The sequence below is a fragment of the Falco peregrinus genome, chromosome 1 (assembly GCF_023634155.1).
Source record: "Falco peregrinus isolate bFalPer1 chromosome 1, bFalPer1.pri, whole genome shotgun sequence".
Classification (NCBI taxonomy): domain Eukaryota; kingdom Metazoa; phylum Chordata; class Aves; order Falconiformes; family Falconidae; genus Falco; species Falco peregrinus.
In genome coordinates this window covers 15,420,921-15,447,360 of record NC_073721.1, presented here as the reverse complement: position 1 = coordinate 15,447,360, position 26,440 = coordinate 15,420,921, and the positions used below count along the sequence as shown (strand labels likewise).

At 38.7% G+C, this 26,440-nt stretch overlaps 2 protein-coding genes across 5 annotated transcripts in view; one reads left to right on the top strand and one right to left on the bottom strand.

Annotated features, from left to right (window-relative positions):
• FAM13C (family with sequence similarity 13 member C) overlaps positions 1 to 1,286 on the top strand; it is a 134,449-nt gene extending 133,163 nt beyond the window's left edge. The window contains exons 21-22 of the mRNA XM_055792323.1: positions 237 to 338; positions 1,134 to 1,286. Of these exons, the coding sequence (XP_055648298.1) occupies positions 237 to 338; positions 1,134 to 1,257 (226 nt within the window). The 3' untranslated portion in view covers positions 1,258 to 1,286. The remainder of the gene's footprint in view (positions 1 to 236; positions 339 to 1,133) is intronic.
• Positions 1,287 to 2,872: 1,586 nt separating this feature from the next.
• Positions 2,873 to 26,440, bottom strand: part of PHYHIPL (phytanoyl-CoA 2-hydroxylase interacting protein like) — a 79,615-nt gene continuing 56,047 nt past the window's right edge. For all 4 annotated transcript variants that reach the window (XM_027785898.2, XM_027785897.2, XM_027785896.2 and 1 more), the window contains exons 2-5: positions 13,908 to 14,104; positions 8,647 to 8,821; positions 7,550 to 7,667; positions 2,873 to 4,132 (exon numbers count right to left, since the gene is read on the bottom strand). In XM_027785898.2, coding sequence (XP_027641699.1) covers positions 3,598 to 4,132; positions 7,550 to 7,667; positions 8,647 to 8,821; positions 13,908 to 14,072 — 993 coding nt within the window. In that variant the 5' untranslated portion in view covers positions 14,073 to 14,104 and the 3' untranslated portion in view covers positions 2,873 to 3,597. The remainder of the gene's footprint in view (positions 4,133 to 7,549; positions 7,668 to 8,646; positions 8,822 to 13,907; positions 14,105 to 26,440) is intronic.

Sequence of the window (26,440 nt, the reverse complement as noted above, 5' to 3'; positions counted from 1 at the left end):
TTTTGCTTTATGAGAAGGGTGAGAATACCAGTAAAAGGGAAGGAACACAGCTGTTCGTGATGTGCGATGGTACAGCCCATACAGCCATAGCTGGAGAGATGTGGTGCAGTGGCTGGGGGCACTGCGGTCAGTGCCTGCTGTGGCCCATTGCAGCAGACTGCTTATTATGCAAAGCCACAGCTTTTACAATACTTCCAAGCACATGGGGGTTTCATGTTCTTGTTTCTGTTTTACAGGCCTGTTCTGCTTGAACATCTCAGAGAAACAAGAGCAGATAAGAAAAGGCTTCGCAAAGCTCTGAGAGAGTTTGAGGAACAATTCTATAAACAAACAGGAAGGTAAATCACCAGCTCAACAAAAGCTCTTTCCTTCTCCCCTTTGGGCTCCTGTGCAGATGTGTTTCTGCTAGAGTGGGTACTCTTAGGTGAGCAAGCCCAGGAAGCTGCAGCTGTGGACTGGAAGATACCATGGAGGTGTCTGGTCTCTGTGGAGATGTCCGCCTCCCCACTGGGTTCCTCCAGGATGTGGGCATCCCTGAGGACCATCTGGATTGGGGGAATCTTCCAGGACATGCCTGCAATGGGTACAAACCCCTCCTCAGCACAGGATTTTTCCTGAGCTGAAGGGAGGGAGGCTGCTAAAGAGTCTGCCTGAGGATGTCAGTCTGCAGGATTACACTTGGCAGTTAGGCAGTTTTTAAAAGGCCAGATTTAAAACCAGAAGCCACTGTTTCTTTCACCCACAGATAAATAATGGCTGCTTTTCACTCCTTGCTTATCCTCCTCCCTTCATTTAGCAAACTTGTTTGCTGAGAACCATGGAGGATATGGGCATGCAGTATTCTGGTAACAGTTTTCAAAGCTCTATGTAATAACTGCTCTGCATATTTGAGAATGAAGTAGTTATGCTTGCATAGCTGATGAGAAAGAAAATTACCTGGTATTTGAAAATTCAGTATTTTAAATACCATTATTTCATTTCCCTTAGACATGTTAGTCCTGTCAAATAGTCACCCACAGTTAGGGGAAAAAAATATTATCCAACTCAATCCTCATTAGTCTCTGGGGAATTAATTTTAAATACTTTTTTTCCTCTTACTCAAAAGTGATGGCATTTGTATTTGCTGTTCACAGGAGTCCTCAAAAAGAAGATCGGGTGCCAATGGCTGAGGAATACTCTGAATACAAGCACACAAAAGCCAAAATCAGGCTTTTGGAGGTTCTCATCAGTAAGCATGATATTTCTAAAACAATTTGAAGTTGCAATGCTGTGGTATTGTTCTCAAGCAAAAAAACCCGAGCAAACGAAATGTAATGAAAAAGAGGAAGTAATTTTACAGGTCTTGGTCTGCTGCACAATTATTTGACACACTGAGATTTTTGATGCACTTTACCAATTACACTAGCTGGGATGAGAGAGGACAGCAATATGCAACAAAATTAAGCACGGGTGAGTGGACTATAGTATATATTTTTTCCTTTTGAAAAAGCCTTGAAGTGCACTGTGAGAATGTTAGAAATTAAAAGGACACTGAAGCATTGTAGATCCTCAGTTTGACCTGCTCTTAGTTTTAAAAAAGGTGAGGAAATGCTCTCCAGGTTTTTAGTACATCTTAGTACATGATAACGTACCACCCATTTCTTTCCAGAATCAACATGCACTGTACTTAACTATTAATGTCGGTTCTCAATGTGCTAATTCACTAGACTAAAAGAAACATGAGCTTCAAATAAATGAAGGAAAACCTCATGAACATACTCTGTCTTTCAAGATGGAGTTGTTATTCAATGAATTCCAGTAGCTTCAAAGAAAGGTGCATACAAAGAACTAGTGCCAAGATTTGGTCTAAAATTCTGGGAGTAGAGCAAAGTGATGCTGCCTATGCAAAAAAAGAAGGACGGAACATGACTGCCAAATGGAACTATTGCTTTTTTAGAAATAAGAGAAAGTGTTTGGCAAAACCAAATAGACACTGGGAAGAGAGAAAACAAATGTACTGGCTTTCACATGGTTCACAGGACCTGGCTCACGGTACTTAAAATTCAGTAAATAGATTAACTACATGCTAATTTTTATTTCTGTATTAAACTTTGCACTTTATTTTGCCTGATGCTATAACATTTGCTTTTCTGACTACCAAAGCTCGTTTAGACGCATGCACTTTGTAAAATGTCAAAGTATTTCTTGTGTTATAACTTGCCACATATATATATTAAAACAAGACTAGATTATTGCATTATGCTAAGATATTTTGGATAGATAAAGTACATGGTATATAATGGAGTGCTACAGTTATCTGATGAGGAACGCTAGACTTCTTGTTTACTGAAAATAAGATTATAAAAAGTTATTTTTCCATTGGAATTATGCATCTTTCTTAACTTTCAGAGCACCACACTTTGTAATATTAAGGAGATTTTTTCACTATTTGTGATAGACCATTTGTGTGAAAAGTGGAATATTAACGGATTATCAGTGGGTTTTGTACTAGAAATGAAGAACAGGGATTCTGGGAAATACCTAGGGCAGACATGATGGAAGAAAGAAGGGGAAAAAAAAAAAGGGACTTGAATAAGTTGAATCATGTTTAGTGTTTTGCTTTAACTGTCATTTTGTATTGATCATGTAGTATAAGGAACCTGTTTTCTATCCTGGTAAGAATATTTTCATTTTATAAAACCTATTATGTATCAACCACGTTTGTATTTATATTGTATGTAATGGCTCAGCATGATTTTTGAAGACATACACATTTTCAAGTAGTTTGGAGGAAAAAGTATGAACACTAAAAAAGGATTTTTTTTTATTTCTCAGAGGTTTGTTGTTTCAGTGTACTGAATAATAATTTATAACAACTTTTATGAATCAGAAATGGTCTCCTTCATAAATCTGTTTTAATTAAAGTCATCTAGAGCAACAGGAACAGATACAGAGCTATTTGAAGTTTACAAACTACATCTTTGATAAGGGAAAATGATTTCATGACATATGTATACAATTGATATTAAAATGTAATCTATATATTCTATATGATTGTATAATATTTTATACAACAGTACAAATAAAATATTTTTCTATTATATTTATTATGTCGAGACACAGTTTCTGTTTTCAGTTAGCTAATATAAATAACATAAATAACACTGTCAAACAACACGTTGGAAGTGCTGACATTTCTAGGCTCTGAGATTTAAATCATGCTGCAATTACAACCTTTCATGCTGTTTGGAGTTATCCCAGTATTTGTTCAGTAGTTAAAACGAATGCATATTTAAACACCATTTCTAAGCCGTTATTTTTATTTTGCTAAAGCAGTTTATATAGGATTTTGTTATGTTTGGCAAGAAACAGAAAACAATTTTTGCAGCATCTAGGTATAAATGGTTGCCAGAAAGAAATCCAGGACTTCTAATCATTTAAAGCATCAGGGGAACAGAAGGGAAAGAGGGAGAGAAGAAATACTAAAAATGCTATTGGAGATTTTGAAGACTCGTGTTTGCTTTTGGTGACAGCGGCATGTGCATGCTTCTGGCAAAAATGTCTGACTATGGAAATGGGCAACAGAGGTCTGAAGGTTCCTAAGTAATGAAGGAAGTTTTAACGTCCAACACTGATATTGCAGGTCTTGCAGCTGGGATCTTTCTTTGCATTTGCAGTAGACAAGCTCATTAGTTGGTGACCAGTAATTTCCGCAACTGTGCCGAGGGAGAGATCCACAGGATCAGTGTAAATTACTTCCAAAATAACATCCTGGGCGTGATGGTAAACCATGACACCATCTTCTTCATCGCAGGTCAGAAATTTATTATCTTTTATATTTAGTTGAGGAAGGCGCTGCTTACAGAATTCGTCTCCTGGTGATCCAACAGGGGCAATAACGAGAATGACGTAGTGGTAGGCTGTGTACATGCAGTAGAAGTCTCCAAAGTACAAGTTAGTATTTGGGTTGAAGAGTTTTTCAGCTGCAATCTCAAACCTGTATCTTCCATAAGGTGAATCTTGTGGTGGCTTGCCAGTGTTAAACTCAGTGTTGCAGCTAAAGAAGATGCCTTCCAGCTTCCCACTGATCGGAGAGCCATGGCTGCCACTGTTATCCTTAACAGAGGGCTGCATAGCATTCCCATGATGCTCTCTACAAACGAATGACTGGTATTGTTTATTTTGTAACAGATATTAAAAGACAGGACCTCACGCTATTTGGTAACAATGCTAAAGGGACACAAAGGAAAACGTTAAACTGAAAACTGTGCTTAACATCATGGTCTTAGCACCAAGAAAACCGAGACGCCAGACTCGGAAGGAGCTAGAATAACTTCTGCTCAAGGGCAAAATCTGCTTTTCCAGTCTGGCTTCTCAGTCAGCTGTGAGACGTGTGGTCATTCTATTCAGGCAAACAAAAAAGCCCCCAAACCACCAATATCTTTAATTAGCTGAATTGTTCAGCCTTCCACTGCAGTTCTAACAATAAACACATTTTAGTTTAATCACATGTTGAAAATTGCAAGTCAGTCTCAATGTGCTGAATATCCTGTTTGTTAATGCATATTTTTAGCACAGGCAGTATATACTTCATGTAGAAAACTGCCAGTGAAAGTTATTTCTGAACGATGTTTTTCAGAGAGCTTATAGGAAGAAATGTACTGTCTGCCATAGTTTCCCCCCCCCCAATGGTAATTTCAACTCTAATTTGTCTACTGCCTTCTTCAATCAGAGCAGAGCTGGGCACCAGAGTATTAGGCAATTTGGGTAGTTTCCACTTTGGTTGGTATCCAACTTCTAGTCACTAGTCCTAATGGGAAAAAATGTATAAGACTGACTTTTTTTTCTTTTTTTTACTTTTTTTTTTTTTAATTATTATTATTTTGCAAGCTGAGCTCAATTTGGCTCCAGTGGAAAGAAACATGCAATGTAATAAGTGAATTTTTAAAACCCTAAATCCCAAATTGCACTCAGCAGCATTAGGCTGCTAGATTTAGGAGAACAGTCCGAGAAACACCCAATCTAATCTTCCTTAGCACCTGAACTTTTTATGTATAGCAGAACGTTCCCCAGAATTTCTGCCCCACACCTGGAAGCGCCACAGGAATGGCTTTGGTGCTGTCTGCACCTGCAGCCATGTGATAGAAAAGGGAATGTTTCCTTTTCTGGTAAGTCCCGCAAAACAACAGATGTACTAGGCACCCTTAAAAAATGCCTTTATACACACTGACAGATGAAAACCGCAGGAGGCTGGAGATCTTACCTTCTCCTCTTACTTTTACTTTTATTATTTTTTCATTTTTTTCCCCTTCTTTCATCTTTTATTTTTTTAAAGGAGAGGGGAAACTAGCCAAGAAAGATTATTCTTGCTCTGCTTTTAACTTATTGCAACACATCCAGGTGCTGTGTGGGAGAAGTTTTTACTTGGTTAAAGCAGGAGGTAGCAGTCAAAGCAAACAAATTCAATGTATACAGACAAAACAGCTCTAAATCAACTCAGTAATGTCTCCAACTGTAATTTTTTTCATTATGTCTAGTCTCCTCAGCAGTATAATTTAACTTGACTCTAAGATGAATTTCAGAAGTTTGGTGAGCCATTCAAATACTACATAGTTTCACAAGACATTGACTGGAGTGGGGGGTACAATTGGTATTTTATGACTGATGCGACTACTAGGGAGGAAAATCCGACAGCTTGAATATCCTCTGCAACCTAGAAAGCAAGGCTGCTTGCAGTCCCATTTCCATGGCAAGATACTGACATCCAGTGGCCAGCTAGGTCACTCGTCCCAGGGGTCCGAGCTGCTCCCAGCCAAGGCAAGCAGTAGGGACGTGAACGCTACTTACAAGCTCACACTTCAAACCCTGCATTTAGGGGTTGTCGCTTTAGCACCGTGGCAGTTGCTGGTTTATCAGTGCTTCTAGAGCTACTCTGTAAGGTTTTCCAAGCTTGTTTCCTAGTTATGACACCAGAAAGGCTGTTGGCAGGCATGCTATGACAAGGAATTTTTCCTAAAAGGTACATGTAGTTAGGGTTTTAACAAAACATTCAGAAGTGTGTATTGTGGAAGGAATTCCCTTGCGACTATATTAGTACTTTTCTGATCAGCCAGTTACAGGTATTCTAGCTTCGTACAGACCCGGTAAAACACAGCTTTTTTGTCTCTAACTCATTACAGAGGGGAAAACAATCTTGTCTCTATTTGTATTGAATCAAGAAAGAACGTAACAGGAGGGAGGGGAAAAGATAAGTGCAATCAATTAAAGTCCTATTTGGCAGAACACGGCCAAACCCACAGCTATAAATGCACCTCAGTGGCAATTTTCAAAGCTCTATGAACACAAAGGCAGGTAGCACTGTTTACATAGCTGAAAACAGGGCTATAGGAGCGTTAGAACCACCCCAGGCATTTCCCTCCTGTGGCATCTCATCTGTGATGGCAGTAGAGATTTACAAGGTCCTCAAAGAGCCTCAACAAGTGTAATTAATTCTCTGCTTCCATCGAGTTTTGCAGTTTTGTCACTATGAGCAATAAAATAATTCTTCCAAAACACAGAAGGGAAAGAGCAAACCCCATGCTCAGAATATACATGACGCTCCTGTAATTGAGGACTACAAAGTGGGAATGTTTCCAAGCTCTTTGGTGTTGGATTCCCTCACGTATTATTTTTTTTTCACCAGTTTTAAAAAACTCAGTTCTAGACAGGTACTAGCGTGCCACCCACATAAAACGGGAAGCAGCCCCATCTCTCAGTGCACGTTAAAGCAGCACAGTCAGTGCTGCCGCCCTTCTGACATAGTGCTGGAGTAGGTGGCGACACACTGCTTACCTCTCATCCATGTTCTTCTAATGGTGGAAGGTTAGCTCTGCACGGTGACTGCTCCTGCTCAGTCAGTACATGAGCTTTGACTCCTCTTGAAAAGTCGTCTTTTCTATTTTAATGACACTTCTGGTTGCGTGTGCAGAGGGCACATGGGGTCTCTGACAGGAATAAGGAACCTATCTCCCGCTAATCCCAATTGACTCATTCCAACCAAAGCACAGGGCAAGAAGTTCTACAAGAACTGTCTAAACATCATTCCCTCTCCCTCCGCACATGTTCTGTGAATTAACGTTTGGATTGCAGAGCCCCGGTACTACATTTGGGCAAAGAAATGGGGTGGTTGTATGTGGAGAGCAAATACTTGAGATGGAACTCTCAAATGCAGGCAACTGCCCATGCACACAGTTGTGCAACCCTACTATTAGATGTCTCATTCTGATATTCTTAGTATAATAGAAGTATTTGGCTAGTAACCACTCTGTTATGATAACAGACAACTTAATCAGGCTGAAGACCCTGTTGGTACTTCAGTTTCTGCTTCAAAACACAAACTTATATTACCTAGTGGAAGTGCTGAGTTAAGCAAGGTGGAAGAAATGGGTTATACTTTATTTCATCCCTTCTTCTGAACTGGCAATGAAGCATGCAGACATTATGCTCTAACTTTAGAACAGCTGCCTCCATTTACTTATTTTCACTACTCCCTTAATTTGCCCAACAATTTTGCATATGTTTACTTTCTTACCTGATGTAGTCAAAGTATTCTTTGTGCTGATTCCGATAAAAAACAGACAGTTTAAGCATACGGCCTGCAATCACTTCAGCTTTTTCCAATAGCTGTGTTAGGTGAACTTTTGAATAATCTGGAAAGAAAGGACAATCTGCTAGTACGGGGGGAAGGAAAAAACCACAATGTTCTCCAAAAACTACACAGACATGCAGACTTCAAATTGGACCAGGGTGTGGTAACATACCTCACATCAAGCAGTAACTATACAGAAACTAGTCCAACAGCAGTTTCCAACAGTGGTGACAGAAGAGCGGCAGGAATATACATGCCTGATTCTCCCCGCGAACACTCTGCAAGCCTACAGCGCCTTTCAGCTCAGGGTTTCCTGTGTTAGCGCTGGTTACCTGACCGCAGAGGAACCGAGAACTGCCCTCTCTGGCGTATGTCATTTGATAAATTGTTTGCTACAATGTACCTGGTTGCAAGTCAATAACAAATTCACATAACTAAAAAAATTTTGCTTAGGACCCAGCCCAAATGGCATCTCAACCAACATGGGATTCATAAAGATCTCGCTTCAGCGCTCAGCTTTCACACAGGCAAGCACAGCAGCACTAGGTGACGAACATCCAAGGAAGAGACTTATAAGTCAATGACGGGCTAAATCGATCCTCAAGACAGGGTGTTGGTAGTGCTCAGGCTTTGCAGCATGCAGAGAAGGGAGAGCAGCAGAATGTCTTAAACAAGCTGTCTCTTAGGCAGCTGCCATGCTGTCTTTTCTCCACAGCTGCTAGTAGCCAGCAGCAGGCACGCAAGTGGTCCTGCCCCATTTTGGTTCACCAGTCTCCTTCCCTAGCGTGGGACAAGCAGTGGTGCCAGGCACAGCACTGTGGGGCAGCCAAGTTATTGCGGAACAAAGGGGCAGTCCAGCTGCCTCTCAACACGCCAAACCCGAGCACACACACAGCCTAAAGTTAGAATTCACGTTTCTGGGTTTGACTATTACAACCCCCTTAGCCTGCTTGGCGCTGGTGGATGGCTAACCCACCGGGGCAGCAAAGCTAGCATCAGTTGCATACACCCTGCGGTGCGTGTTTCCTCAGCAATATTACCTGCTGTGCAAAACTCGATGATTTCACTCCACTCAGAAACAACATAATCGCCATCAACTTGCTTCGATGCCGTCTGCACTGCTACCGTGTATTCTGTTCTTGGGCTCAAGAACCAGTGCCCGCGGACTGTCATAGGCAAGGGAACAGCTTTGGCCACCAGTTTAGTGGGTACATCCTGATGGAAAACAAAGACAAAAAAACCAACACACAAGTCAGCAGTGCAAGCAAACCAATCCACCACCCCTTCCCTCGTTCTTTTTGCAATGTAATCCCCAAACCCTGGCTCTTCTGTGTAAACCTTAGTTCTCACAATTCATTGGTGCAGCAAAGTTAAATAGAGTGGCCGAGGACAATGGTCTAAGGTTTGCTCTAAGAGCAACGATGATAACTTGCATGTATGAGTTTATTAATGGTTCCAAGTGACTATAGACTGATATTATTATATATAGGCCGATTATACAATTCAGACCAAAGGCATTTGTGCTGAAGTATGCAAACAAAGAAAGACAAGCTACTGAGCACAAGGATATCTTTAAGAACTTCTTGTGCTCTCATTGCCATTGTTTTCTTTCAGTCAGCGTAACCAAATTCCTCCTGTCAGTGATCAGTCCACTTATATTGCTGTTGATACCTTCCAAACCAAACAGCAATAATTAAACACATTGCAGAGTCACTTTGTGTGTTTTAAATGCATCAAAATACCCTTCTGTACAGAAAGGGCCAGAACAAGCCAAACATACAGCTAGATAGTTTGTGCCTGTCATTGCACCTCTTGCTTCCCACCCTGCCACCGTTCCAGATACTCTGTTGTGCTCTTCCATTGTATCACACCATAGTGCAACAAAGATGAACAGCTGCTTGTCGTTGTTGAAATACCTAATTTCTACAGTACCAAAGGCTGCAATGGGAAGACAAAATTGAAGAACCGGACAGTTTATGCTACAAAGGGGAAGACAAAATTGAAGAACTGGACAGTTTATGCTAGAACTTTGGGTGAAAGGTCTCACAGTGGAGTTGAATGGTTCCCTGCATGGTGTACCTGAGGAGCTGTGATAGTGAGAGAGAGATTTACTCTTGAATATATATCAGCAATCACAGAATAAGAAGATGGCTGCCATCTGAAAAGTGCGCACTTTAGGTAACATCCATAGCTGTCCACCCATAAATACTTGTCCATAGTCATCCACCTAGAAATACTACCACAGCAGTCCCTTAAGGAAAACAGAAATAGAAAAGAGACGTTTTCTTTTCATGATCTGTAAGCAAGACCTGAAAGGTTTGTTTTTTTTTTTACTTGTCTTCTATTATGCGAAAGTATCTTTCTTCTCTTTTTTTTCTATCACCAAAAATATTCTTCAGCTTCTGTATTACGCAACTGTAAAATTAGCAGCTTGTGATATTCCAAGAACTGAAATGTGATTGACTGATAATCAAGGGTAAGAATTTGTTGTCATGATTTCTTTTTTGCTAATTCTCATTTAAATCAAATCACAGTTGGGAGAAAACTTTCTCTGTAAAGAATTCAGTTGTGCACTCTGACATAAATAACATATAAGAGATAGAGAAAAATAACAATAAACAACAAAAAAGAAACCCCAAATAGCATTTAAGCTACCACCCTGGAACCATATTGCAAAGACATCCCACGGGACTGCACTTGCTACTGCTAACACAGCCAGCAGCTGGTGCAGCCACAACCGTTACTGTTGCTGTCACCTTTCCTTTCCAAAGGGTAACAACTGCCTCCACCCGCTCAGCCCTCTGTGCCCATAACCCGGTGCTGGGGTTTGCCCCATTAATTTTGCCAGTTTTCATGTAACATTAAAAGCCTCATTGCCCTCGTGCGCCAAAGCCTCACCTTTGGGCTGTGTATCAGGAAACTCTCCTAACCGTACCAAAAAACGGGGCAGACTACCCAAACCCACACTAAATAGAGGGGTTTATCTCTTGTACAGCTGGGGAGGAGGGGCAGATATGATGCTTTTCATAACTCTAATCTGTTCTTTTACTAAGCAAACACTTCATTTTTCCTTAAGGCCTGACCTTGGGGAAAAAAATGTCCAAATGTTAAGGTTGAAATTTCTCTGGGGATTCTCCATTTCTTTTCTTCTCTGTTCTGCTCAGCTCTCACTCCTGGCTGAGCCCCCCAAAAAGCACAAAGGAGGTTATATGCCAGCTTGAGGACCACCAGGATTCTGGGGCGGCAGATGGCTGCTCCACTGCCAGCACCCACCAGATAATTCTAAAGGTACCTAGACAGCAATAATTTCAAGGAACAACCTGGAAACACTGAATAACTAAGCAGCAAGGTACACAAGTCACACTACTTCTCTCCTTTTTGGGGAAAGATGCATCCTTTGCAGTCCCTTTTTCTTGCCAAAGAAGCAGCTTTCAATTTTCAGCTTTCTCCCGTTTCATCTTATCCTTCCCTTTGCCAGGTCTGCTCATAGGACACATCGTGGGAACTCAGCACACCCAAGCTCCATTCCTACTTTTGCTAAATATCTAAGCCTCATTTCCTATTACAAGGGAATAATCATACTACTATATCTTTAAAAAGTGGGGAGATACCCAAATTGCATTGAGGAAAAGACAGTTTTATTAGAATTCTAGTCTTTACATACTACTACCAATGCAATCCTCCTCCTTCACAGATATGATGACAATAGTCATAAATAATAAAACTATACGCACCCTAAATATGCTGAAGTATTGAAAGGATGGATCATTCATGTATGGTCTCCTGGGCACACAAGGAAGCAAGCAGACCCCTTTCCTGAGGGACAGCATCTATCTGTCAGGTTAGGTCTATAACCCAAGTCACTTGCTCACAGCCACGTGAGCAAACTGAGACTTAACACTAACTCTCTGCAGGTTAGAAAATAGTTTAAGCTGGTCATCTGGGCCTGTCACTGTGAGAGAGACACGAACTTGCAGAATGATTTACCCTACCTGTAAACTAAGTAAGAATGATTATTTCCCGCCTCCCCCCCCCCCCCCCGAGGATGCCCATCTCCTTCCACAGCCTGACTGCTGGATGACTCCTGAGAGTAAGTCCCAATGCTCTTTTTTAGAACTAAGTGGTATGGCTCACTCTTTTCTTTCTAAACAGCTCTGCTTGGAAAAGGGGCAGTGATATCTTCCATCTTTATACAATAGCTTTGTTATGAAGGCAATGGATGGGTGGGGGCTGATTTATTTCCCTCCGGATTCTGGTCCCTGGTGCTGCAGCTGCCAGTTTATCAGCTCCCTCCCTACACAGCGGGTGTGCTGCTGGGCTTCAGCCGTGGAACTACTATAACTAACGTCATAGGGAGGAAGGATGCTTGTCTCCAACCATACTAGGGTTAGGGCAAATTTGGAACTTGAGCAGTTTTTAATTTCTCAAAAAAGCTGATTTTAGGAAGCCTGTTAAAAATTACTTAGTACTAAAGATGCATGAAAGCAAACACGTATGTGCTCTGGCATGGATAGCTGTAGAGCATTCAGTCTGCAGAGTTCTCTTGCTCACCCTGTCTGCTGTCTGGATTTCCACCATTCTGGCCAGGGAAAAAAAGCAACTCTCTCCCCCAAAAAAGTTTTACCAAGTCACTAACACAACTAGTACCATGAAATTTTAATTGAATTCTGACAAAATATCCAATTTACTCATAATTTTAAATGATGGAATTTAATCTCCTGTTCTTACAAAACCAATTACCTCTCCTTTGGCTAAACACTTTATCACAGTAAAAAGCTATGGAATTGCTGAGAAACACAAAATAAATCTAATAGCCTAGCTTTATTACCCTACCAATATCCCTTTTTCTCTCCATTTTAATACTTGTCTCATCACTGGGATATAGGTTTTGAAGTATACATAGTGTTTCATCTGTTAGGGTGGCTCCATCTTTCACAAAAACAAATTTTACAACTTTACTCCAGTTTGAACATGAATGAAAAAATATGTAGATTCATAAAATGAAAGAAATTAAAAAAGAATCCATCCCAGTAAGCATTTCTATTAGAAGGTATACTCATTCCTGCAGTATAAAATGGGAATTCAAATTCAAATGTTGTCAGTCCAAAAGTAATAACAGTAAGAAAAAATCAAATATATTCTACTTTATTTGCTATTACAATTAAAAATGGGGCATAATAAATTCCTATTAAATTTTATAGTGCTAACTTTAAATTTTGTAGTGCTTCCCATGCTGGCTCCTAGCAATTGCAACATCTTGGCCAAATATGTAAAATTCTCAATTTCAAGCAGTATTAAGTGATTGTTCATTAAACTTAATGCATGTGTTATTTCCAACCACATTAAAAAAAAAAAAAAAAAAAAAAAGTGAAAATTATACACCTGCTATTAACAGAAGTCACAGGAAAAATAGCCTCACAATAAAAAGACTCAGAGAAATTTGTGGAAATATTTTCTAGTTATTGGTGGAAATATTTCCTGGTTATCCCACTGATTTATAAACCTATAGTAATCTAGATGTTGAAAGAATTAGAGCTCTCATACTTGTCTGGTTGGTTATTTGTACCTTGGCAAACCTTATCTTTTAGAGGTACTGGCAACATTGGTTTTAAGTTGGCGGGTGATTGTGTTGTTTAATCTTCTATCTCATTCCACGTTTCCCTAGACATCTGGGTATTTTAACTGTTCTGAGGTCAAAGCAAATTTTGCTGGATTTGGTAAGTACAGATTCCGCAATGCATTCAGTATGTCCCTGCATCAGTGGCTTGAAGAAAGAGGCCAGATGAATATTCAGGTCACAGTGCTGAACGCTGCAAAATAAAATTGCTGGAAGCCTTCCTAGAAGTGCATTAGAATTTGTGACTCTTCTGTTGAAATGACATGTGTTGTTTTCATGAGTCTGTCACTGAACAAGGACAGGCACAGAATACATGAATTGTTTAAATAATGATTTAGAGCTAGTCAGGAATAAAAATGTCTGTCTGGCAATACATTGTGCAGGTTCCAAACTGTTTTCAAATGAAATAGTAAAGGTTATGTGCAGTTCTCCATGAAACAAATGAACTTGTGTGTGCATGCACATAGGCTAGAGCCAGAGAAGGTATTCCATTTTTTTTTTTTTTAAAAAAAAAAAAAAAAAAAAAAAAAAAAAAAGAGTCAGTCAATCAGATTAATCAAAACCTGCCTTTGCTGGAAGTCCAATACCTATTTCCCATGGTCTGCTTTTGAAAGGATAATAAAACACTGAGATTCATCTATTTAAAATCAAGTATTTCCATCTTGACTTTTAAAGGAAAATTACCTTGTGTTTAAATTTGTTGGAATTCTTGTTTTCTTTCTTATTGAGATCAATGAAGTAGTGAGTAATGCGGTCCTTGGATTTAGAATCCATGTCCCAAGAAATCTTGAAGGAATCACATGTGATGTTACTTATTTTGATGTTGTGTGGGACTGGAAGTTCCTCCATCTCTGCAATCCCACTATCTTGTGATTTATTCCCTGCATAAAAAATAAGCAAGATTCATGCAGTTAAAGACCTATTAGATACCCTTTTTCTGTGCTCCAATACAATCACACCTCCAAACAGCCTTTCACAAAGATTCACAGGTGGTACTGAGAAGCAACTATGAGGTACAGTTATGCAAGTGTCGATGTCAGTGATGGGAAATATTGGAAAGGGATGAAACTCTGCACATGAATAAGCACTAGACTCATCACAACTGTGTGCAGCTGCAGTTCGAGAATAAGAAACATCTGAAGCTATCTGGTGCTACAACATTTAGTTGAGATGCCAGCAATGTCTACAGTTAACACAATGGTTAACTATCACTAAAATAAATACACATAGAAATAGTATTCTTCCTAAACCCATTTTTCAGGCACAAAGTGAAACCAGTCTCTTCAAGGTTTAAAGATGGTATAAGTACATACACATATGTATACACATATATAAAAAGCTGTCTTCACAATGAAACAATTAACAGTGATCACTTTGTTGAGCTCAGTAAAAGGGCCATATACACCAATTTCATTTTCTGATCTTTATTCTCTCTATTCTATTTGCCCAGTTGAGACCCTGCAGTTTTCTTGGCAAGTTTTTTCTAATTTCTAAGTGTATACGGTAGATGAGCAAATGACCATTGACCCCCAAAACCATTGCGGGTTCTAAAATTAGGTCTTCCCTTAGTTCCCAAGGCAACCTTGTAGCAGAGCATTCCATGATCAGTAAAATTCAGAAACATTAGGTGATCCTGCACTACCTAAGACAAAAGTCAAAAGCAAACAAAAAACCCCCCAAAAAACCCCAAACAAACAAAAAAAACCACAACAGAAAGATGAGAAAAATAAGTAAAAATGAAAAAATAGAGATTGTGTAAGAAAAGGAGTAAAGAAACAGAGCATTTAAAAAAAAAAAAAATCAAACGCAGGTGAGAATATAAAGAAACAAAGGAGAAAAACAAGGCTAATGGCTGCGTAAAAAAAGAGAGGAAAGCTCCCAAATTCCATCCAGATGAGGAAGATAGGAAGCTCATGCAAAGATGCGAGGTAACACATTGTCAGAATTATTTTCAGTCACATCTAATGATACAAAAAGATAGTATTTATACTTCCATCATAACTGATAAAAAACTGGACACAAAAGGTGAGTCTAGTCAGTAATAATAATAATAATACATTTGACTTGGAAAACATTAGGGACATTTCCACCTCTCAACATACGCTGTCACAGAATTATACCAACACCTCAATGCAGGAATATTAAGGCTGGCCTGATTGTTCAAAATTCTCCTCATGGATATGTGAAATTCAATCACAGAGTCCATGAAATCCATACATTTCCAGCTAGTATTCTGAAAAAAGCAATTTTACTGATGATTTTAAGAACCAAATAGAACATTTTCTACTTTTGTTCCATCTTATGAGCTTGCATCCAACAGGTTGTCTCCCCTTCAAACATCCCACTTACTTTTTCCACCCACCCCCACCCCACTTTCCAACTAATATCGAAGTCAGATAGTGTGTGGTCTTGCTCAAAGTCCTACTCTGTTTGTGCCATCCACAATGACATTGTCAACAGCTAAACGGCCTGCAGTAGACTCGGAAAAACCAGTCATTGCTGACAGCTTTCTCTTCATATGAAATACATGGTAAGTGCTTTTCCCAACATGAGATTTCAGAAAGCCAGCAGGGAGAAAATGGCATTGCTTTCTTTTGTAAGCCTTTTGTTTTTCAAAAATGACTGAAAGCTCTACCAGGTACACTGAAAAGGCTACATACGATCGCTCTTCCAGACATGAGGCTCTGTGCTTAAGCAGTAATGCTTCTGAGGTTCTCAGACCTGCAGATCTGGATGGACTCGGATCTCAGCATACTGGGTAAATGAATAAAGACCTGAACAGACATGCAGTCAGGAAATCCAAGCCATATATATCCGCAATACATTAACGTGCAACTTCTTTGCTTCAAAAGTGAGTTTCTATACTCCATACCCATGGGCCTTAGCAGAAGACATCTGCAAAGCAGTATTGACCATTGACAAAAAGTAACAGAGGTGAGAAAAGGTTTTGGAGCACATGGATGACAGCCAAAGAGCAAAAGTGCTTCTGTAAAGGGGCATTTTTTTTCTATACAATTCTTGGAAATAATGTCTGGCATACCTCTTCAGATGTCTGGGCTCATGATCCTGTTAATTTCTTTGCTTGAGAAGTGAATAAATGGTTTAGGTAAATGTCTAGCAGAAAATCTCCAGGTAATTTTAGCAACATTTTAATGTAAGTCTGAGGAAAAGAAACCACCTGCTTTACTAAGTGCTAAGCTATCCTTTCTTTTATGATGGAACAAAATCCAAAATAAACACTTTTCTGAAATCTTTAAAGCTCTTTGAGAGTAGAAAAAAAATCAGTTTACAGATTTTGAAATACAAACAGTATATGAAAAAAAAAAAGTAAAATACCTCACAGTCATGACTAGCAAGCGACACTCCAGTTTCCCGCAGTAGCAGGAACCTAACAATGATACACGGTATTAAACGGAGGAGGAGAATTCAGTGAGTATTGGTAAATGGTGGCTTTTGAATAGCAATCGGTGTGCCATTGCATGGGAACAAAGGAAAAAGGGACAGAGCATGAAAAACATGCTTTTGCTCTCTTAGGTTTGACTGATCCTAAGAACCAAGCATGCAGGTGACCAGCTTTGCCCACAGAGCAGACACCCTAGCATTCAGACCACCAAGAAATTTTGAAAAAGCATTCCCTTGTAAAGCATATGCTCTAACTCAGAATCTGGGTCCTGCAAAAACTAGTCCTCTTCAATGTTAGGAACAGCATTTTGTTCAGAGATGTACTGGAATATAGCATAAAAGTGTGAGCTACAGTGCTTAACATCACTGCACCCTAATTAACTAGAAAGAAATGAAGGTGACGGGATAGCACAGGAGAGTGAGAATATCCTATCCGGTCTGGTAATGTATGCACATCACTTGTAACAACTACATAATGGGGAACATTTCCACTAGAGTTTATTAATATTATAAAAGCATTACAACTACTATATTTTTATTAATTAATTAATTACATTTTTTAAAATTAAACAAATAATTAACTAAAATATAAATAGTAAATAAATAAATAAATATATAAGTTATATAATTATAAGGCAAAAATAGGCAGAATTTTCAATAGCTTACCCAAAGAAGTGTAACTTTGATCTAAACATGGATGCCAAGTGTTTCAGAAAATACTACTATCTGCTGTTAAAGCAGGGGTTCAGCTAGGGTCTGATAATGTCAACCAAACCACTTAAAAATGCTGGCTGCTACAACAGATTACTTAGCAACCTACCTGCTAGTTAAAACTAGAGACTTCAGTTGAGTGGTAAATGTAATACAGGCATCCTGGAGATCAACAACTGACTAAAAAGGTAACACGTTTGTACCTTGCCTTTTTTCCATTTCTGCTTTGGAGAGTATTTTGAATTGGTTTTCATACCGGAAAGCGTGTCCACTTCAAGCCACCTCTTTATACCAGGGTCAATTTAAAGAATAGACCAACATCAGGAAACAGGTTGTCTACTAAAAGCAGAAATAGCGACTGAACTTACTCAAAGCCAGCATACGCTTGCCCTAAAGTGCTCCAAAACTCCAGCTGAAAGGAAGTTACTACTGATATGTATGTGAAAAAAGGTGGAGAAGGCATTAGAACTGGCTGCTTTCATGTCAGTTGCTTTGCCACTTCACTGAGGCTAAATTGATCTTTCTTAGGTGAAGCACCACAATACAGACAAAAAAATGAAAATAGCATAGGAAAAGTTGCTGTAAGAAGCTTCATATCAAATTAAAATAGATCAGCTTCCAGCTAAAATGGCTACTTTGTTTTGCACATTCATGTTGCTTCAACACTGGAAGGCCCAGCAGGACTGCGTAGAAACACTGCTTGCAGGTCTCTTTTGGGCAGACACTTACAGAAGAGCTAGTAGTTGAACAGCCTGGTCTCCCCTGCCAAAAAACCAGCCATGTCATCCCTGCATGCTGCAGAAGTCCCTCTGTTTTAACAAGAAAACAGTTCTCTTTTAGAGCAAGCAAAAGGGCTCAGAGATTCTTGACCCATATAATAAGAATTTAAAGACCACTCATGTGTGCATAGGTCACACTGGAAGCATAAGACTTTAAATTTCTTCAAAGTCGAAGAATAAATACAACATGAGATCAGCTGGAGAACTGCAAGATTAATGCTTTATGCTCCTATTCACAGGCTTATCTCTTTCTGCCATATCCAGACCTAAATTTCAAGTTAAATTGTCTAATCAATTTTAAAGCAGTTATGATACTCACTGCTGCAGCTAAACCAAAATGCTGGCAAATGGGTAACAAACCAATTTTATTTATATACACATAGACACACTTAATTTAGCATCCTCATTATATCTTCTACTTACATAAATTATCTCTGAATGGGAAAAAAAGGCAGAAAAATCCCATTGAACATTCACGGCTTTCACTGTCACAATTGGAGACAAATGATAAGACTTGGAAATTGGTAAGTCCACACTGAAAAGATCTGAAAAAGGATGTTTTTGAATTTGCCTCGTCACTCAAAACACGCTGAACCATTGCATCTGCAGCAGTAGAATGATGGTGGCAAAGAACCTTAACACAACCTCTAATTGGTAGCTACCGAGCATTCACAACCACTGAATTTTTATGATTTTTGAGTACTTGATCATCTTTTTCCCTTACTTCCAAAAATGCAGAACTTCACAGCAGGGCAAGGCAGAATGTGCCTACTGATTTTTAATTTCACAGACAAACTGTTAACATTATCCACAAAAGGAATCCTGAAAGGGCTAATTTGTGATCTACCCTCTAAGCGTACTTACAGCTCACAAAAGTCAGTTTTATGAACGAGACCAATAAAATAATACATTTATAGGTTCCTGTGACCTTGCTTACAGAAGTTTTGACTCTGATATTATCTTGGCAAATACATTCCTGCTATCAAACTTTAACAATGGAAAATAATTAACTGAACAGTATGATAGACATTTAATGAAGATATAGAATCCCTACACATACATTTGTATATCCCATAGTTTGAATGTAATTCATTGTTTGGAGACATTAAAAAGACAGCTTCATGCTCAGAAGTTGTATATCAGACATGCTGGGGTAGAACTCCTCAGTATTCAGAACTCATGCAGTTTGTATTTAGCAATCAAATCGCACCCTCTTTCCCATCACTCCATCCGTAACACTAATATGCCACCTTTCACAGCATTAACTACGCAGAGTGCTGCACTATGCAAGCACGAAAAATTATTCAGCAGTCGAGAAACAAATGCACAGAAAACAGAACCTGCAAATGTCTGAATACAATAACATAATAGCCATCCATCAACAGGGAAAAGGCTACAAATATTACAACCATAATGAGCGTGATTACTTGTACTCAAGAGTGAAGTAAACTTGTGAAATAATAATTCAACTGCAATGATGTCCATTAAATCTGGAGAAATTAAAACAAGACAGGGCCAGGTGAAATAATTTTCTCCGATGGAGCCGTGAAAGTATGCCTTCAGTAATCAGGGTGACAAAATATAGCTGTAAAATATCACTATTTATCTGCAATTCAGACTTGGATACTACGGGGAAAGTAGTATAAGAAGGCTTTTCAGATTGCTATTTCCCCTTCATGGGGTTTAGATTTAAGCAATTCAGGTATTCATCCAATATCTGGACAAAAACTATTTATTCATTTTATATACAGAAAAAATGTAAACATCTAACCAGAATTTGGAATAAAGGGGAGGGGTCTGTTTGAACCATCACTCAACCAAATTCAGAGCTGTCCTAAGCAGTGGTGGAAAGTTACACACCCCTGAAGTGATGTAAATTCACTTCGTATCACAGAGGCCAAACATGCCAGGAGAACAAACAATAGCAAAGAGAAGAAAGCGATGAAAGGGCTTTTCCTTGCATTACTTTTAAAATCTCTTGTTGACTCTGTTTCCTGCTAAGGCTTTGTCCTTCTGTCCCTCAAGATGCAAATTAAATCAGCTTAATGAAGTGTAACTTACATTTTCATTTAAGCCCATTATGAACCACCCTCAACATGTATAAATAGATTTGCCTCTTTTGGCATCACTCTGGAAAACCTCCAGTTGTACGGACAAAGATAAATCATCTGGTTCTAAGTTTCTTTGTACTCAGGGGTAAATCTTCAGTGTCTTTAGAGTCATGTTGTGGGAAACATGGACTTGCGATGCTTTTGGAGCAGACATTCTGAAATCACTATTATGCCTCTCCTAAGCTGCCGACACCATTGCCATGGATTTCTGAAAAGGTTCCCAACAGATCAGTGAAAAATGTGAAGGCATTTGGGGCTGTCAGTTTGTACTGTGTAAATCTCAGGCTTGTCCTTGCATCTGAAATGGTTGCTATTAACAAGTTCCTTTATCTGAGGATGAAGGTCCTTGCATTTAATACTGTCTAGATTTAAAACAAAACACAACACAAACCATGGAATGCTTGTGGCTGATGACTGTTTCCAGTTACAATACTGCCTTTTCCAGCTGTAAGTTATACTGAAACATTCTAAGAGCTCACTGGTCTAGCTACCACATTCTCAGCTGAGGAGGTGACATCTAAGTACTTGAGGACAGCAGTTTCTTCAACTTTGATTTCACAATGATTTGCAAAGTCATCTGTTCAAAACCTCAGTTTCATTTTCCAGAAGACATGCATATATTTAGAGATTTCAAATAAATGTAGTGTTGAAAATCATGGAATCTAGTAATTCCCCCAAAAATTAGTTGAAAATAAGGAAACGTCACTGCTTCTTAAAGTCAAGGCACATATTTAAGGCTCAATTAAAAGTTGTAGACAAATAACAAAATAAAATACAGGTCCTACAGAAATTCTAGGTGAAGAATGTCTGTTCTCTGAATTTACCATTAGTAGCAACAAAGAAAAAACCAGTTCAAGACACTTTCAAGAAATGAGATCTTTTGACATTTATATGATGAAAACTGGCTTTGTGGTGCAGAAAAAAAAACATGATGGAAAACCTAGGTGATACAAAACATGTATTATAGGGGGCTATACAGTCAGTATAAAAAACTAAGCCTACGTAACATGCCAAGCTCCTGAAGAACCTTCACCCTTAACACCAACCTGTGGCCCAGGGTTGAAAGTCTGCCACAAAAAAGAAAGCCTAGGTTCGGTGGTGTTTCCTTCCTTCAAACTGTGGCTGGCTGTGCTAAAGCGACTCAGAGCAGCCTCTAGCTTGCTGCAGTTTTTATGGCAGGTAAGACACCCGGAAGCTGCTGAACTAACTGGGAATGCCAAAAGCACAAGGAAGCCCTGGTGATATCCCACAGCCAGCAAATGGGAGGAAAGCCAGCGGAGCAGTTGTCATGCCACTTCTATGTCACTACAATATTCTCCTACGCTGACGTAATTTCATTCGTTTATCTGGGCTGCTGTCACTCAGAGGATAGCGCAGCAAGTGCTGCACTGTACTGTCTTTAGAAAGACACACAAGATATTAATCCCTGCAGTTACTTCTGTGAAGTGTCAGCTCCTTGAAATCTTAGGAATTTGATAAGGGAAACGTAACTAAGGTTTGTGAGCCAGAAAATAAGCAAGGTGAGACTGTACCCACACAGCACAGAATTAAAAGCTAACCCTGGGTCCTTAATACATTCTGGGAAGATACCTGAAAATCAAAAGATGGGGATGAGAGACACAGCAGAATAAATTATGAGGTAAAACAATTTTTGAGACCCTGAAAGATCAAGTTTACTTTATACACAGATACCAGTAGCACACGTGATAGACACATCAAAAGACAAACAAAATCTTATAACACAAATCACATTTTAAAAAAAATGTCACCTTTTTCAGATCTTAAAAATATATCCACTGCAGAAAACAGAAAGTGTTTTTCTCAAGTTAACATTTTCAATACAATGAGATACATTAGCTGTGACCTTTTGAAATAGAAATATTTGATGAGAGGGGATTAATTTCATGAAGAGCACCCAGGTACCATCACATAAGAAATCCTCTTACTAGATACTGATACAACTTAAAAGAACTCATTTGGAAACAATAGCTCCCACATAATGAACAAAGACATCTTTACACCTTCTGAAATGTAAAAAATTCTACCTTTCTTTGTCTTGATAATTCAGCTGATTGGTTATATTTCAGCTCTATATAACCAAAATACTAAGTTTACAATTCTAGAAAACTGATACAGACTGGAAATATTTGAGTGCTATAATTCAGACTGAAATCTCTGACTTACTGTGGAGGTATTTTGTTTTCTCAAAAATTCAACAGGAAAGAGAATTCTTTCTGTGTAACCATCAAAAATGACAGGGAAGTGCCAAGAAATCACGTATTAGCTGCATACCTTAAATTTAACTAAGCAACAATACACTATCATATTTTTCTCCTGAGCTCTGGAATGAGTGGGTCCCTTTCCAGCTGCTAGCTATATAAAACTGTTTTACAGGATCAGGATAATATGTCCCAATCAAGCAAATAATTAACCTGAATATCAAGGATTTCAATGTTCACCAGAACACCTTGTTCAAGGCAGTCAATGAAACCACACAGAGGAAATACAAATACAACAACATTTATAAAACTATCAAATCAAGACTGGTATTTGTTAGGCCATGTAAGTGGCACTTCTGAAAGATAGCTATTCTACTTCAAAGTTCAACCTGCTAACCATAACCACATAACTAACATTTATGCTTTATTCCTGCTTCTTTTCATGAACAAAACCCGAGTGAGTAGACTCAGACTTTTCAACGTCTCTCTCTCCTCTCCCCCAGAATTCTGGTAAACTAACTCCCAATACAGATTTTTTTATACTTATATAAGCATATTTAAGAAAATGTTCTAAATAAGTAACCTTGTAAAACCAGTTCCTACATTAGATAAAGAGAGAAAGCTTGGCTCTATAAATCCTGTTAGAGGGATAAACCCCTCTAAATCTTCTCCTCTTTTCCTCCCCATGGCTGATACCAGTTGTGCATTTTCTAGTAAGATATTGTGCACTCTAACCAAAATTAAAAAAAAAAAAAAAAAAGACAGTTTTGAAAAGAAAGCATCACTTCTTTATAACTACAATATGTATATCTATATTTGCTGGATCTTTTTGAAATGTTCATACGCATTCAGATTCTCTTGCTGCTTGATTTTAACTCAAGGCTTAATTTTGCTGTTTCCTACTAGTCTACACCATTGAGTTCAGCAGGAATATTCCCCATTGCAAAATGAAGAGAACACAACTAGACCCTGTGAGCACAATTGTGCCTTTAGTACAGCCATCTTCTTCAGCAGAGAGGGTACCCCAAACCTGCACCTACATAAAACACTGAGCAATCTCCAGATTGTCTAGTTTCTGCATTGAAGAATTTCTCTCAGCCTCTTACAAAGGACTCAATTCTTCCTCCATCTCACATGGAGAACAAATGTACTCTACAAGTGGTCCCATGATTCAAATCAGGAGCAGTCCAATATCTCAATCCCACCACTGACAGCAACAAACGTGCAGGCTCTTGGTTCTCACCGAGCGGCACCCCACTCTCTCCCAAGGCTCATTTTTCACTGCCTGCTGTCAGCTGCGGGACTGAAACCTTGTTCGGCAAGCAGCCTCTCGTTTCACAAAGATGGCTCAGAGACTCTGTTGCTACCTGACAGGACGTGTAGGACAGCAACTGAAGGACAGTGCATAATGAAAGAAGAGCATTCAGCACAGTCTTGCAGTTTTGCCAGTTGCTCGACCACTAACTCAACTGAGATGCTCATTTGCCCTTAGCAAAAGCACTTGACTATCATGTAGTTTGAGATCTTGTGCAGATGGCACGTCAGGGGCTTGGTTTCCTCAAATGTGTGTAAGTATGTTTTCCACTAACACCAATGGGAATGCACAATGCAAGTGTGGCAAACCTGACAGCTAGAAGTAACAAATAAAGCATTACAATGGTATATTTTAGAATATGATTCTGCCATCAGAACCGTAGGGCTTTGGTTTACAGCTCAAGCATTCTCTCAGTAGACACTGAATGCAACAACAGGTTCAACAGGAAATTAAGTGTCTCCATACAGAGACGGTTACTATAGCACGCAGAAATCAAACGGTCCCATTATAATATTTCTGTGGAATATAAATTTTGGCTTAAAGACAAAATTCTCAAGAATGGATTTGTTGGGCCATATGTACTCCTTCAAAGTTAAAGATAATAAAACTCAAACTTTTCTTTGCTTCTCAAAAATGACAGTAGGTAGCGTAACAAGAAAAAAGCAGGAACAACATTCACTCCTGTGCTAAGATCACAGATGTCTATGGAATTATACCTGAAATAAACTTTCTACAAGAGATGCATACTCTAATTCAAAAGCAAAGGCTGCTGTCCAAAAGATTTTTTTTTTTTGCACATATATATACGACTTACAATGACGTTCATGTGCAATACTGGTAAGATGCACTACTGTGGAAACCACTAATACTCTTACTATGCTAAGAAAAAAATAAATTACTAACAAAGGCCAGCATTATCCTTGGGCAGTGAGTCTCTTCAGGGTCACTTTCCATTGAGTGAAGAAAGGCAGTTTCCCAGACCGGATAATCCAAGTACCTACAGTTAGCTCTCACGTTTACCTTTGCCCTGGAGGAGTCTAATTCTTTTCACTGACTAGAGAGGGAGGTCATAGAAGTTAAGAGCTAGCTGAAGTTACCCTCTGTAATTATTTCCTAAATTACATTTGTCGATTCTTATGATTCTTATGATACTACAGCAACCTCTGATAATTTGCAAGATTCCTGACAAAGAGAACTAAAAAAAAAAAAAAGAACGTGGGGAAAAAAAGTAAGTATTAAAATGCAGCCAATTTCTGAACTCTTATAGCAAAGACATCTACAGCTCACTGACTTAGAAATATCCTTTGGACCGATGCTTTAAAAGGGATAAACTTTTCAAGAACAATTTCTCTGAATTTCTGTGTCAAATACTTCAGTTTTTCACTTATCCCCGCAATATTTTTTCTGAAAGCACTAATAGGATCAAACATCTAAGGACCATTTAATTTTGAATGTGGATGAATTTGTATCTTGAAAACTGCAATTATAGCTAAATTATTCAATAACTGTGATTTAATTAATTTTCCTTTAAAATACATAATGCATTAAATTGCATCATTAAACCAATTTCTCAAAATAACTGTTTCCTCTTTTGTTATTACCATAAAGGAAATTCAGATATATCACTGTGAGCTGTCCTCTGCTGTTATCAGCCAATTGTTCCAATTCAGTGCCAACTCTTCCTTTGATTTTAGACCCATCCTTACCTGAAGCAAAAATTTAAGTAACATTTGGTAACATCTTCAGAAGGACCTAAATGATTTAGAAGTCTTACAGAAATCAACGAGATTTAAGCTGTGTTACTTGAGAGTTGCTGAAAACTTGACCACATAAATGTAACAATTCATACCTATGGCCAAAAGTGGAGGCACACATGAGTTTCACAGACCCAAAGCAAAAGATAAAACCTGACTGAAAGTCTGATAAATGGCTAATACGGCAAGGCTGACCTTATTCTTTCTTTCACTAAGATTAAATTCTTACTGGGTATTCTGATGTCTTGGAAGTATTTAATAGTTATACTTTAGTCATTCAAAACTAAACCACATTTTTAGAATGTCAATAGCCACCAGAAACCCCTTCTGATAGACTGAGTACTAAAATGGAAATAGATGCAAATCTCTGTTGATAAAAATCACACCTTTCTAGAGTTTCCCTTACTCCTTATGGATATGTTTTGCAAGAATATTTCAATGAAAACTGGATGCTTCTATAAAGTACTTGGTGTTCCACAAGGCTGGGCCACCATTGCCCAGTTTTTCCTCTTTCCTTTTCACATTTTTATTACACATAAGTTGAGGAGCGTTAACTCAGTAAAATATTAAGCTATACACACGTGCAAAAAGATTCAATGTTAAATGTGTTAAAAAATACATGGAGAAATTGTGAAAAAAAGAGGTTTTTGTTATCAGATAAACACATGCAACTGTAAGGTTGCGAATAATCATGTAGGTACACATTCCTTTACTAAGGACCAGGAAAACTGTAAGACAACAAAAAAACCACGTAGCCCAGACTAAACTGACATGCCATCATGCCTACATTTCCCTTTATCTAAGGTGTGCAGATGTACTGATCCTACCGTGTTCCCAAATCATTGTGGTAGAGAGCTGAGGAGAAGTGATGGGATCTCCTTTTATGACACACGAATATCAAAACCAAGCAAACTGATAAGCTGACA